General features: G+C 36.2%; 1 protein-coding gene across 11 annotated transcripts in view; it reads left to right on the top strand.

The window, feature by feature from the left end:
- Nucleotides 1-14,763, top strand: part of ANKHD1 (ankyrin repeat and KH domain containing 1) — a 101,822-nt gene that overhangs the window by 47,065 nt on the left and 39,994 nt on the right. For all 11 annotated transcript variants that reach the window (XM_067467744.1, XM_067467749.1, XM_067467747.1 and 8 more), the window contains exons 7-14: nt 176-270; nt 1,469-1,706; nt 2,180-2,371; nt 4,067-4,176; nt 5,521-5,608; nt 6,457-6,584; nt 6,744-6,887; nt 7,746-7,848. In XM_067467744.1, the coding sequence (XP_067323845.1) occupies nt 176-270; nt 1,469-1,706; nt 2,180-2,371; nt 4,067-4,176; nt 5,521-5,608; nt 6,457-6,584; nt 6,744-6,887; nt 7,746-7,848 (1,098 nt within the window). The remainder of the gene's footprint in view (nt 1-175; nt 271-1,468; nt 1,707-2,179; nt 2,372-4,066; nt 4,177-5,520; nt 5,609-6,456; nt 6,585-6,743; nt 6,888-7,745; nt 7,849-14,763) is intronic.

The following is a 14,763-nucleotide window of genomic DNA, read 5'->3' as shown; positions in this document are numbered from 1 at the left end:
ATTGCTTAAAAACCGATTTTAATACTTTGCTAATATATGTTATGATGCAAAAATTGTATACACATTTTGTTTTTTCAGGCATTTTAAATGCAGACCCATAATTGTAGAAAAAGAATTCAGCTGTTTTGATATTGTATCATTATTAGAACTTGAAATATTTTTCTGTGTTTTGTAGGTCACTTAGATATGGTTCGTTTCCTGCTCGAAGCTGGAGCTGATCAAGAGCACAAAACAGATGAGATGCACACAGCGTTAATGGAAGCTTGCATGGTAAATGGCCACTGAAATAAATTGTGTTGAAGCAAACTAAAGCATTTAAATATATTTGGTCTTTCCTTTGTTGTCTTTGTTTAAAGAAAGCAATGAGGAAAACTCTTAATTCACGATCATATTGTCTTACTGCTTCATGGTGTACTTTGGCAAGAACGTATTGCTGAAGAAGCAAAATGTAGTTAAATGTTGAAAACACTTCTCTGCCATATCCTCTATTGGAATCCACATCAATAGAGTTTCTCCTCCCTCTTACATTGGGGCTTGGCTTCTTAAGGAAGGGCTTTAAAAACTGGGTTTTGAGTTTTAAAAAATACTAACAGAAGGGGAAAAATACACAACAGGTTCGGGATGTGGAGGTGGCATAAGTCTTAAGGATTCTGAATGCCCCAAATGAAGCAAAGCAGGGGAAAATGTGTTTTTACAATACATCTTTTCTTAATTCTTGAACCATTCCTATGTGAGCTGCATTAAATGGATGTGAAAGACCTTGAGCGTGAAGTTTGTAATTGCTGAAATAATCTGTTTAATTGATTGATATGTGTTTTAATTCTTTATATGTTTGGATTGTTTATATTTTCATGATATCTGTTTATTGTTTACCTGTGTGGCATTGGATTTTGCCGGATTTGTAAGACTTGAGTCCCCTCTGGGGTAGAGAAAAGCAGGGTAGAAATGAAGTAAGTAAGTAAGTAAGTAAATATTGGAGATATGAATCAGATATGATTTAAATCTGAAGACTGCCTACAGGCTTATGTTACTACAGCAGTGATTGGGAATAGTTCCTTTTTGGGATATTTCTCTCATATCCTTTTACAGTGGTTCTCAACCTGCGGGTCCCCCAGGTGTTTTGGCCTACAACTCCCAGAAATCGCAGCCAGTTTACCAGCTGTTAAGATTTATGGGAGTTGAAGGCCAAAACATCTGGGGACCCACAGATTGAGAATCACTGCTTTAATACAATGCTTTTTGATGTGGTGGATCATCTGAGAGGTGGATTCTTCAGTGGGTCAAGAACAGTAATCTATTCGTGTCCACTGAGTGCAGCTGTTTCTTCCATTCCTGAAAACATTTTTGTGGATTCACAACTAGTGGCTAGGAACCACCAGTCTAGAAACCACCGCTTTGAATAGCATTACTTTAATAACTTTTTGTCCTCTTTGTTTGTTTTGTTCTATTTTGGCTTTTGTTTTACTAGGATGGCCATGTGGAAGTAGCTCGTCTGTTGCTGGACAGCGGTGCTCAAGTGAACATGCCTGCTGATTCGTTTGAATCTCCACTGACACTTGCTGCATGTGGCGGTCATGTGGAACTAGCAGCTTTGTTGATTGAAAGGGGAGCAAATCTTGAGGAAGTGAACGATGAAGGTTATACACCATTGATGGAAGCTGCTCGGGAAGGCCATGAGGAGATGGTTGCTTTATTACTAGCGCAAGGTTAAAAAATGTTTCTTTTAACAACCTACCACTTTAATGTTCTTGTTAATTTCTTTATTATTAATATTATTAATATTGCAGGCAAAACAGTTGTGCTGCTAGTTCTAGTACATGCTGAAGATATTTTCTGTGTCCAGAAAGAACAGTGGCATAGTATTACGAGAATGAGCCTAACTTCTATGATTCTATGCACATGTGTGCTCTGCTTTTTATTCTTTTCATAGTTATGAGGAGATCAACAAATCAATTTTCTATTTTGGAGTAACTGCAGTTGAGTTACTTCTTCAATTCTGTGATTACTGCAGTATAAACAAATGTTTGTCATACCCTTTTGTTTCAGTTTGCTATAATTTACCAGTTTGTCTGGATTCATACATTCATACATTGTAGCTATAGCTGTTGCTAATGATGTTGAAGACAAAACCCCAGTAGAAATGCTAAAATGTAATTTCCTGATAATATTTTATTAACAGGTGCTAATATCAATGCACAGACAGAAGAGACACAAGAGACAGCGCTAACTCTAGCATGCTGTGGAGGGTTTTCGGAAGTAGCTGACTTCCTCATTAAGGCAGGAGCTGACATAGAACTAGGATGTTCTACCCCTTTGATGGAAGCAGCGCAGGAAGGCCACTTGGAATTGGTGAAATACTTATTAGCAGCAGGTGCGTATGTTTGTAGCTACTATTGAAAATATTACAGAAGGTTTATAATATGTGCCCCTGAGTGATTTATAAAGGAAGATTTTATTTATTTATTTATTTATTTAGAACTTTTATATACTGGTCTTCTCACCTCCAACGAGGGACTCAGGCCGGTTTACATATTACTGGTTGGTTGGTTGGTAACTTCGTCATACTTCTAATATTAGAAAGTAAATCACTATAATCTAAAAATAGATCACTCTAATCAACAGTATTTAAGTCGATGACAACTGAAGTCTCCCTGACTTAAGTGAATGTGCTTTAAATATTGGTAATTCTGGATTCAGCCCAGAATCTTTTCCCACTCCTCTTATTTAAAAAAAAATAGATACAATATAATGATAAGACTAGAAACATAACACCACTTTGCAAGCAGACAACATAGTTGCTATATGTGTTAATATGTCTTTTCTAATTTCTAATCAGTGTTTTGAAGTAGTTATAAACATGTATTTATATAAAAGTGACAATAGATACTTTGTCTTCTTGCTCTAGTGGGTCAATTATTGTTGATGAAGGCCATCTGAGGTCTTATGGATTTATTGTGAAAATACAAATTTGGACTTTCTGAAAATATCTAGGGGCAGCATTGTATTACCATTATTCTATTGTGTCAGATATTACAAAATAATATTCAAAAATGCAAGTTGGTGGATAAAATTGCTTAAAACACATTTTCCTCTTCAACTGAGAAGAAAATTGAAATCCAAGAAAAATATTTGCATTTTAGTTAATTTGAGGGGAATACAAATGTGTAAGCCTGCTTCATGTCAATACTGTATTAGAATAAGCTGCGGCACTTTAAATATATATAAAATATTGACTTGAACGTCATAAGATTTCTTTGGCTGTGTGTGCCTGAATGCCGCAGAAATACAGGATGGGAACTGGGTTTATAGCCAACAACACTACATACTGCCAGAATCCAGATATCTTTCCTCTCATTCTGGCCAGCATCTTGTAATCAACTTACATGTACATAAGTCTCATTTTGGATGGGTCATGAAGGAATATTCACTTGTTCTTGCAATTCGGTCAAGACCTGATCATTTCTGGCCCATTTGAAGCCTCAAGTGTGTTTGGGGGGGGGGGGGGGGGGGTCTCTGTTGCTGACATTTACCAGTGGAGAAGTGAAAGAGGGCATTTCAGATCATGAACATATAGGTGATAGGAGGTCCTGTGGAGCAAAAGAGTGAGAGCATACCCTAATTTCTTCTCTCCATGAGAAAAATCAGGCCAATCTCCTCCATCTCCTTTGCTTCCCAGATGATGGGAAGATCTGAAACTATGCAAATGGACCTACATACCTGTGTCAGATCTTGGCTTCTGTTCCCTGAGGCCTGTTTTGGATCTGCTCTTCTTGAACAGTGCTAAATTGTGGGAGCTTTTATTAGGTAGTGAAATGATTTGTTTGTAGAGAGCATTAAGCTAAAATAAATGCTTGTCATTTGACCTACCTACCTACCTACATACATACATACATATTAATTAAAAGATTTAATGTGGACTCCAATTTAAATGTCCTGCTCAATTGTCATCTGTATCATACTGACACTTGAAAAATCAAAAGTAAAGCAAACAGTACCAAATCAGTTGTTATTGGAAAAAAATGCTGAATATATTACGCAAATAATCAAATTTAATGCTCCTCAACAGGAGCTAATGTCCACGCTACAACTGCAACAGGAGACACTGCCTTGACCTATGCCTGTGAAAATGGACACACTGATGTCGCAGATGTACTACTTCAAGCTGGTGCAGATTTAGTAAGTCTTCAGTATATCTTTAAAGTATTTTAGTTTATTTGAAGATATTAAGTGAGAGTATTGACTAATTGTAACACTTGATAAAGCTGAAGGCCATAGAAAAAGAGGAAGACCATGGATATGATTGAATTATCAAGGCAATGATCTTTGTTTTGCAAAATTTGAGCCAAACTGTTAGTAACAGGATCTTTTGGAAATCATAGGATCAATGTATGTTGAATTTGACAGAACACAACAATTCTATTTGCTCTGAGACATAATTAGAAATGTGTTGGGCAGTGTATTCAGAGTAAATGGAGAGTGAATTTATGAAAGACTATAAATATCTCAGTTGTGGACATATAGCTTAACAATTTAGAACCTGCTCTAGATTGTTTTATTTATACAAGATCGAAAGCATGACAGCATTTTTTAAACTTGGATTTCATTCTTCAATGTTTTGTGTTTGTGCATCTCTGTAGTTTTGTCATAATATGTGGTTCATAATCATATAAAATACAGTGTTTTGCTCCTAGATTTGGGAGGAAGTAACCATAAATAAAGTTTTTTTTACTGTAACATAATATTTATCCTTAAGAGTTTAGGGAGATGGTCTATTTGAGCTCTAGTCCACTTGCCAGAAAAAGATATTCCCCCTTTCTTTCTTGAGACTATTGGAACGATACTCATCCTCCTTTGGATTTGTGAAACTCCTCACACCTTCTCTCTGCAGTGACTGAATTGATTACATACATCCCAGACCTCTTGGTTTAGAACGGTTGTTCCCAACCTGTGATCCATGGACATCCAATGGTCTGCAAGAAGTAAAATATGGTCCATGGCCTCACCATTCCTACACCATTGTCTTGAAACCACATAGCAACGAGAGTGGCTGGTCTCACGAAACCCTCTTATAGTGCCAAGACAACGGGGATGCCAGGAGGGGAGAGGCTGACTACCCACAAAAGATTACTACTACCATATCAGCTCTAGATTATTAAATATGGTTTTCCGTGGGCGAGCAGATGGTGACTACTGGAGGTGATGGGATCTATCCAATGCAATTTTCTGAGAAGGCACCCCAAATAATGAAACCGATTCTAAAGTTGACCAAAAACTAATTCGTGACCCTTTTAGTACTAATGTTAGAGAGTGGTCCCTGGTTAAATAAAAAGGTTGGGAACCACTGGTTTAGAAGAAGACTTGATCAGAATGAACAGTAGCAGCTGCTGCTGTGTTTGAGTTGATGTTGCTGAAAGTTTCCTTTCTTGGTCTAATAGTAGAGCATCAGATAATCTGTCAGTCTGTTTACTAACCTCCAAGTATACATTAATCACAATGTTTTCCATAATGTTCTTAAAACAGGAACATGAATCCGAAGGTGGGAGGACACCATTAATGAAGGCTGCAAGAGCGGGTCATCTATGCACAGTACAATTTCTTATTAGCAAAGGTCAGTAATAGTAACATCCGCTGAAGGATTACCGTGTTGGTATCATGTGTATTTGGTATAAATCGCATATTGCTTTAAAGCAAACATTATATATTGACTCTCAGCACCAATAAGGATTGATAGGTGCCAGATAAATGTAGTTTCTGGTTCCTTGAGAGTAACCATTAAAATTAAGCCTGATACTATAACAGAACATAAACTGTATTGACTTGATATTCATATTTAATTACTGTAATTAAAAGCAAATAAAAACAACTTTAACTTAATGCAACATAGTTTTACTATATTATAAAATTGATTATGAATGCAGTATTATTTCTTTGATTTTTTTTTTATTTTTTTGCTGCTTAAGACTTCTAATGGATTGAGTTCCAGTTAACTGAGAATCTACTGTATTTTGCCAGATCAACTAAGTTCTGTATTGGGTGTATTTCTGGAATGCGTTTATTTTCCTGTTTTATAGGAATAATACTTGGCTATCCATAGCCATATTCTGATGGGTGAGGGGCTTTGTATTTTCTCAATGGCAGTTCTCCAAATTAGACAAGTAAGATTTGGGGATCAGACAAATGCACTTTCTGGGAGCTTATGTCTGATCAATTACAAGTACAATTAGTGGGTTGGAATTTATTCCACCCCACTAATTGTAAAACTAATGAAAATAAGCCTATTTTTCCTATATTCTTTTTAAATGTTGGTGTAAGCAGTTTTCTTTCTGACTGTTTACATCTCCGGCTTAGTGTGCTTCTTTAAAAGACAACAGTTTAAAATCTGAATCCTAAGTAAAGATTTTTCTGCATAAAGTTTATTTTTTGAAAACTTTCCCCAATTATATATTTTGCTGATAGGTGCCAATGTTAACCGGGCGACAGCTAATAACGACCACACAGTGGTGTCTCTAGCATGCGCTGGGGGCCACCTTGCTGTTGTTGAGCTGCTACTAGCTCACGGTGCAGATCCCACTCATCGTCTTAAGGTACTGCAAATAATTTAGATTATTTCACATATTTTTTTATTAATTCTTTAATAGTCTCTAAATCTCTTAATTATATTGATCTTGTAATATAATATTAAGGGTATGATTTGTATGTTATACAAATGATTTTTTGATATCATCATCTGATGTGTATTTTAGGATGGGTCGACTATGCTAATTGAAGCTGCAAAGGGAGGTCACACAAACGTTGTTTCCTATTTATTGGATTACCCCAACAATGTTCTGTCAGTTCCAACTACAGACATGTCTCAGCTCACACCACCATCTCAGGATCAGTCTCAGGTAAGTTATAAAGATTTTAATAATGGCATTGAAAAAAATCAATTTTGCAAAGTTTACAATTAAATATAAAAAGCATGATTTATATTAAAGTCATGTATGTGAATTCAGATAACAAGTGACTGCATCAAAATATATGTGCAGCTCCTTCTGCTGCCTCATTCTGGGTGGAACAATCAGCAACTTGGACTATTTCTAGATGTCAGGATAGTAAATTCTTTGAGATCAACTGATGATCTTGATATTATAACTTGTTCATTAAAAGCATGAACAGTGTATTGACATGTCTAAAATAGTGGTCCATGTAAACATATTTATAATCATAAGCATGTTAGAAGCAATGGATGGTAACTAATCTAAAGTGGTAAAAATACATAGAGAAAAATGTATAATCTTTGAAATCAAGATCTTAAAATGTCCTGAGTTTATCTTGTCCCATGCAATTTGGATTATGATATTCAGTAACCTTTGTGTATGAAACACTATTTTGCTCAAAAATAGTAGTTTGCATTCAAAGAAGTGGTTAGCGAAAGGGGAAAATTTGTTAGTGTTGCACTAGAGCTAGTTAAAAAATTTTTTTACTGCAGTTTATAGTGCATTAGGTTTCCATGGACAAGATAAGAAAAAAGGAATACAGAAAACATACACTATAGGATTTCAATATTTTCATAAGGCAGCCTTCAGCTATTTGGAAGATGTCCTAGTGGATTGGAGCCTATGGGTCCAGCCATTGTAAAGTGCACTTAAACCTGTGCATACATTTTGTGCAGACGATGAGTGCCCTAAACATCTTGGATTAATTTGTAAATTACACTTTAAAGTCGCTAATCTTTGTTTCTCTTCTCTGAGTTGATTTTGCAGGTTCCACGTGTACCGATGCATGCACTTGCCATGGTTGTACCTCCCCAGGAACCCGACAGAGCTCCTCAAGAGAACCCCCCTGCGCTTTTAAGTATCCCCAAAGGTTCGTGTATAATTAATTTTACATTATATTGCACATTAGCATTTTAAATTCACTGTGCACTTCAGGCATGGGGAAGTGTTGGGAAGTCATTTTTCATGGTGGAGGTCTTCTTTCTCAACCACTATGGGGGAAAATATACTGGCAAGGAACCAAAGGGGTGCTTAGATTCTATGTCTGGAATGGTACTAGCCTGTGATATTTCTTACTTTGAATAGCTATGTCCAGTTGCCCCCTCATAAACAGTGTGCCATAGTATGAACTGCTTTATAAGCTTTCTTCAAAGCACTGGCCACTTTTGGTATAATTTATTGCTTAGTTTTTTTAAAAATCATCAGCCACATAGTGAGAATTGTCTATAATAAATAAAAATTATGTTTTTAAAAAATCGCTATAAAATTACAAGAACAGAGATCCATTTGCAACACTAGTAAAAACTGATGTGCCTTCATAAAGTAATGGTGCGGAGTATACATGTCCATTTCCGTAGTTGATTTTACTACTGATGCAAATAAAATTAGGGCATTCTTATTACCATTAAATAGCTTTTACAAGGCATAGATTCAGTCCTACAAATCTATGCTCTTCCAATTCTAATGTATTTTGTGTGTAGCAGACCCTTGATATACCCTGATGCATAACTTAATCTATACTGTACCCAGTATAAATGACTTGTGGATGGTCTGCACTTGGTGGTCAGATGTTGCTCAGGCTTGTTTTAGGCATTTCCCTCCCAAGATTTTAATTCCCAATATAATGGCCCAATTTGACTTGAATAATTCACAATTTTCTATTACAAACTGTCTTTAAGATAGATAGATTTGATTAATCAAACATATATTGTCTTCATTAAATAAAGGTTAGTGGTGAGTTGGGGAGTGAGCTATATTCAAAACTGAAAGAAAGTGCAGAAATAATCTTACACAAGACAAATTAAAATATTTTCTGTGAACATTTGTATAAGAAAACTAAGGACTTCAATATATGTTTGAACACATCATGGTTTCAATATACTTTGGCTTGGTTTATAGCAGTGGTTCTCAGCCTGTGGGTCCCCAGATGTTTTGGCCTCCAACTCCCAGAAATCCTATCAGCTGGTAAACAGGCTGGAATTTCTGAGAGTTGTACGTCATAACACCTGGGGACCCACAGGTTGAGAACCACTGGCTTATAGAGTGCCTTTCCTAGATGTGTATAGTGATTCTTACACATTTTAGTCAATAGTTTGATATTATCAGAAGTCTGTACTCTGCGCCAGATTTTGCAGTCAAATTATTTCCATGTTTCTTTACCTTGTTTTTCTAATTAATTTTTCTAGATTGGAGTGGACTAAAGAATTGTATGATGTACTGAAGAGCCTAAGTCCACTAGAATGTTTTAACTTATCTCTTACTCAGAGATTTTTAATACATTGAGGCTTCTTAAACTTTTCCTCTTGTGATCCCTTTTGGCCCAGAGATTTTTTTTACATAATCCCAAATATATAATAGAGTTATAAAAATTAAACATTTACTGATAACAAAGCCACAATTGCAAGGCTTGCTCAATAGGCTGATTTTCTTTTTATGAACTCTGCTGAAGCATCTTCTGCAGAGTTCACTGTAAACACCACACAACGGCCAGCATGTGACATTCAGAAAATGTTTATTGTTGCCCAATTTTTCGGGACCGCAACATTGAGCTAAGGGGGACCATTTGGGGTTAGGACCCTCAGTTTAAGAAGCAGTGAGCTACATTTCTAAACATTTTCATCCATATGAGCTAGAAACTTAATAAAGGCAAAGCTGGAATTTACAGTCGCCTAATTCTTCAGTGTTCCCACAAAATTCACTGCTCATTGTCAGTATTTTTCCCTGATTGCCAATATTTGAGTTTAGAGCTAGACTTCTGGTATTGACAGAGTGATGATACTAGTTGAGGTTAAATTTAAATGTGAGGTTTCCTGGTAAATCTAACAGAATCAGATTGGAGAACCTCCCTTCCCACCCTTGTTGCCTGTTTATGTTAATTGCCCAAACCTGCTCAGGGGGGCCAAGTAGCCAGATTTTACTAAGCTTTGAGGGTTGTTCAAGGTGTGAGCATAGGAAAGGACCCAAGTCCTATCACATCGGTACTGCAGTGCCAATGGCCCATTGCACATAGTTTCAGTTCATTAAGTACTCTATTGACAATTTCTTTTCATTAAAATTATTAAAACAGTCATCAGACCTGCAGTTGATAATAATCAGTGCTTAATTGCCACAATATATGAAGTCCTCTTACTTTAGTTAAATCCACTTGTTGATCCTAAATTAAAAAGAGCCATTAAATCAATGGAACTTACATAAAGTGTTGACTTAACAAATCCTTTTTAATCACTATGTTTACTCTAATTGGAACCAACTACTTTATTTAATCTACTGTTTCTGTCGTAATAAAATCCTGACTAAAGGTCCTAGTAGGTAAATCTACTGATTAACAAAATAGATGATGCTGAAACTGCTTGAAATTTGAGTCTCAGTTCTGAGAAAAAAGTGGGGTATAAGTAAATATAAGTTTTCTCAGAATTGAGACTCAAAACAGCCCCCACTTAAAAAGTAATACAGTGAAGCATGTACAGAGATTTATATTAAAATAGAATTAAATTAAACAGGTACAAGTATTTAAAACAAATTGGTCAAAATACATTTTAAATTTAATTAAATAGAAAGCTTAAAAAAACCAGTGCAGGATCGCCTGGCCTGTTCTTTCAAAACTTTTGTTTTAAAAGCCAGGAATATTTAATAGAACAGGTATGATGAAGCCAAAATTTTGATTCTTAAGCTAATTTTTGTTTTTTGGTTTGATAGTATCCCTTAGTCTTCAGGGAGTTTTTTTGAATTATTAGACTATGCTTCACATTTCAAACACTAGTGTGATACAAAACTAGTGTAGTTGTATAGACAAATGATAAACAGACCTTTATTGGAATAATTACCACTCCAAAGATGAATCTTGCAGTTGAAGCATGATGTTTTGGGTGAAGTCTCTTATGTGTTATAAAAAGATATGGAGTTACTTTACGGGAGTATGTGAATCTTTTGCTGAAACATATATTCTGTGATGCACACAAGCTCAGTTCAATTTAAGTCGAACAGATAGAACCGATTGCATAGATTGACTTCAGACCTGGTGTTAGCTGGAAGATGGTTTAGCACATTTGCTACTGAAGCAGATGAGGTTTGTGATACAGACTTCCTGGAGTGGGGCTTTTTAATGAGCTGTGTTTGAGATGACTCGCTTATTTCAGGAGAACGGTGATTTAGGAGCACTATTTCATGCAAGCTGAGTCTTCCACCATCTTTCTGAATTCCTGTAGCAGAGACATAAAATCCAAAGAGAAAATTTAAGAACAGGTTGACAGCGTTTTCCATTTTTCATTGATTTGCATGATTTCTGCAAAGTATGTACATACAACATTTATATATCTGGTACTTGAAAACCAGAGTTGTATACATCATGAAAAGAGCCATATTTGTCTTTTTCTTTCTTTGGCTCTAAAATGATGTGATGATGTTAACCAGGTGATATAGGACTCATGTTAGTGAAGAGCATTAATTAATACAAAAATTGGGTAATCTCTAGATGTTACTAAACGTTCCTATTTGGGGATAACTACTTTGTTCTGAATCTAGAAGAAGAAAGAAGTAAAAGAAGACCACATTTGCTGCTAATCACACGTTCCTTTGTGTTTAATTAGCAAGGGGAAGAAATGAATGCACAAAACCAGACAATTGGAAGATATGCCATGTTTCTCCCACAAAATAGACCCGTATTTCAGCTCTGAGCAAGTGTTCCAAATGGCCAGATTTCATTATTTTGAATGCAAAATCTGGTTCCGGGGTCAGTCCTGAAAATAGTTCTTGCTTTTGGACTTTCAGATACAGTAGTAAGTTCTTTTTGTTATCGGAATATATAAATATTTTCAGGATAGTGCATCCAAGACTGGCATTTTAGAAGAATGTGATCCAGCATATCTCTGAGACACTATGATATTGGTGTCTTGTTCTAATCATCAACGTTGAAACCTCTGGATGACTATGGCGATATCACAGAAGTAGTGTTGCAATTCAGCATTCAACAAGTATGAAAAATTCAGTAGCAGCATTGCTAAACTCTCAGTATGCTGTTCCCAACCCTACTGTGTTATATTTGCACCTTACCAACAAGGTCAGAGGGTCAAGAATCAAAACATTCTATATTTCAGAAGAATTGTGGAAGCATGGGATTGGAGCCTCATTCTGCTACATAACAACTGTGCCTTTGGCTCTGAGCATCTTTTATAACACATGACAAACTTACACACTTGGGAGGTCTGGAGCTATGGGATGGAATTTGTTTGGATGTGCAGTTTACTCCTGTCTGAAGCTACTTCATTTAAGTTGTCTTCGTCTTTTTGATTGGGGAATGGTGTCATCTTGAGCCCTGTAGTATTATAGCCAACAATAGCTATCCTTTTCTTTGAAGTTTTGGACTAATTCTGACAGGTGGGTCATGGTATTTTTCATGCTTCACTGGTGTGGATTACACAAAAGGATCATATTGGAAAATTTGGCACAGCATGTACACCCAAACTAGAATTATTTCCACTGGCAGTTGCTGCTTTCCATTTTCACTGAAAGTGTCTTTATTTAGCCATGATATGGGGAAATGTCATTTCAGCAAATCCAACACTAGTGAATGTGAGCTAGAAGACAAGTGCTGTGAACTAGGTTTTCCTTTGGTTGCACTGTAAGAGTGCAGTTCCAGGTGAATATTTGGATCACCTATTTAGTTCATACCAAGTACAGTTAGTAATCCTAGATATAAATGCAGCAAATCTGAATATTCCAAAATCATTCACATGGAAGGCTGAGATAGTAACAAGTTTCCTTTCTGATGGTTCAGTGTACACAAATTTTATTTCATGCACAAAAATATGTAAAATTTCAGTCTGTGTGTATATGAAGCTCAGGTGGATTTTCTCTTTAGACTTGGGTTCCATCACAAAGATCTCATTATCTACGTATATGCAAATAGAGGTATTCCAGAAATTTTAAAAATCCAAAATCTGAAATACTTCTGGTCCCAAGCATTTTGGATCAATGCTACTCAGGTAAAATCATTAATATTTGCAAAGTATGAAGTTTTATCATTAAATTGTTATTTGCTATAATTACCTAACACTCCTTTTAGTTATGCTTAGATAAACAAGTGTCTGTCCAATTTAACTTTTAAAACTGCATGGACAATGTGTATATGGTGTCTTGGAAATTAAAAATAGATTAATTTAGTCATTTTTAGGTTAGAATTTGGTTAACAAAATAATTTCAACCAAAATAATTTTAAAATAATGTCAAGGTAATTTTTTTCCATAACCAGCTTTGAAATGTGTTACATAATCTAGTTCTGAAATGGTACCCCCAAATACATTTTTCAGCTGTAAAGAAAGAATAACCCCAGTCTTGTTTTACATCTCCCCTCCTCCCTTTCCACCCCCAGTTTCCTATTAAGGAATCTTAATAGGAAAGAGTAGCATTTATTCTAGTGGGAAGCCTTTTTGTTCTGAGTCCAACTGCTTTGTTGTAGAGGCAGCCATTCTTATGTGAGACCATGTTCACTACTTTCATGGCACCCCTAGCAGCTGAGCTAAGTGTGACATTGCAGGTCTCACACTGAAAAACATTTCACACATTGGCTATTGATAGGAGAAAGCGTAGTCGAGGAATGTTACATGCATTCTGAAGTATATTTTGAGTAGGATTTTAAGAGCTACAAAGAAGTAAGTACAAAATGGCATGAGAAGTACCAATGCTCATTGACTTCTAGGATCTATGAACTGTTAAGTTTGTAAATTGGGAAAGGTGAGGGGGAAGAAGGTCAAACAGGCTGCGTTTTCTAACTGCTTATAGTATGCAAGAGGGATTATTAATGGTTATAGTAGATACCAGTAGAGATTATCAGGATGCAATTAATATGGTATGTGCAGAGCAGTGCAGGGAGAGGACTTTTTCCACTGTATTCTTAAGGAGGTTGGGGAAGAGAAGATATTTTCTTGGTCCTAGTCTACCTGCCCCCCAATTTTATATCTTTTACAGAGATGAGCTGTCCCAAGTAATTGATTTCAATAATTCATACTACTTTTTCTTGCCAACACCTTTTCAAGGTGCCTTCCTCTGTGCCTGAAATTAAGATGCGAGTGGCTGAATCTTTACAAGAACGGCAAATTTGTGAACAGGCAGTGTTTCTTGATAGAAATAGCAGTTGTCTGACCAATTGTTGATATTGTTTTTCTGGGTTATTTATATCCCTTGTTTTTGGATTTAGTTTGCTGTAACCTCAAGTGGTGGTGAAGCGATTTTGTAAATTCTGTTTTATAAGAAAGTTGTGGTCCTTATATATTCTAACTGAAGTACCCAAATTCTTGGGCTTGGGTTTTCTTTGTGGATGTTTCTTTGCTTTCTTCCTTTCTTTCTTCCCTTGCTTTTCCTCATACCTTCCCTCCCCTTCTTTATTTTTTTCCTTTGTCTTCCTTCCTTTCTCTTCTGATCTTTTTCTTTCTTTCATCCCTTCTTTTTACCCTTCTGCCTTCTCTTTTCTTCTTTCTCTCCTCTCCTTTCCTCCCCTCCCCTCATATTTTCCCACTTTCCTCTGTCTTGTTATTCTGCCGTTTTTTTGGGGGGGTGGGTGAGTTTTTTGGCCTCAGAGTAAAGCACAGACACACACATATGCACACCCCTTCCAAAATATAATTTAATTGTTTAATTCCTTGTGGGGTGCATGTCCAAACTGGCGTTCAGGGCTACGTTTTTTCCTCTTCTGATGGCCTCATGGTGCTAGTGCCAGTTTGTCTGCCAGTAGCTAATGTTGTCTGTCTATATACTGCCCTCTACTCGTTGCCTCTAAGTGCTACATTTTTTA

Source organism: Anolis sagrei, chromosome 4 (assembly GCF_037176765.1).
Source record: "Anolis sagrei isolate rAnoSag1 chromosome 4, rAnoSag1.mat, whole genome shotgun sequence".
Lineage (NCBI taxonomy): Eukaryota > Metazoa > Chordata > Lepidosauria > Squamata > Dactyloidae > Anolis > Anolis sagrei.
This window is presented reverse-complemented; position numbering and strand designations above follow the sequence as displayed.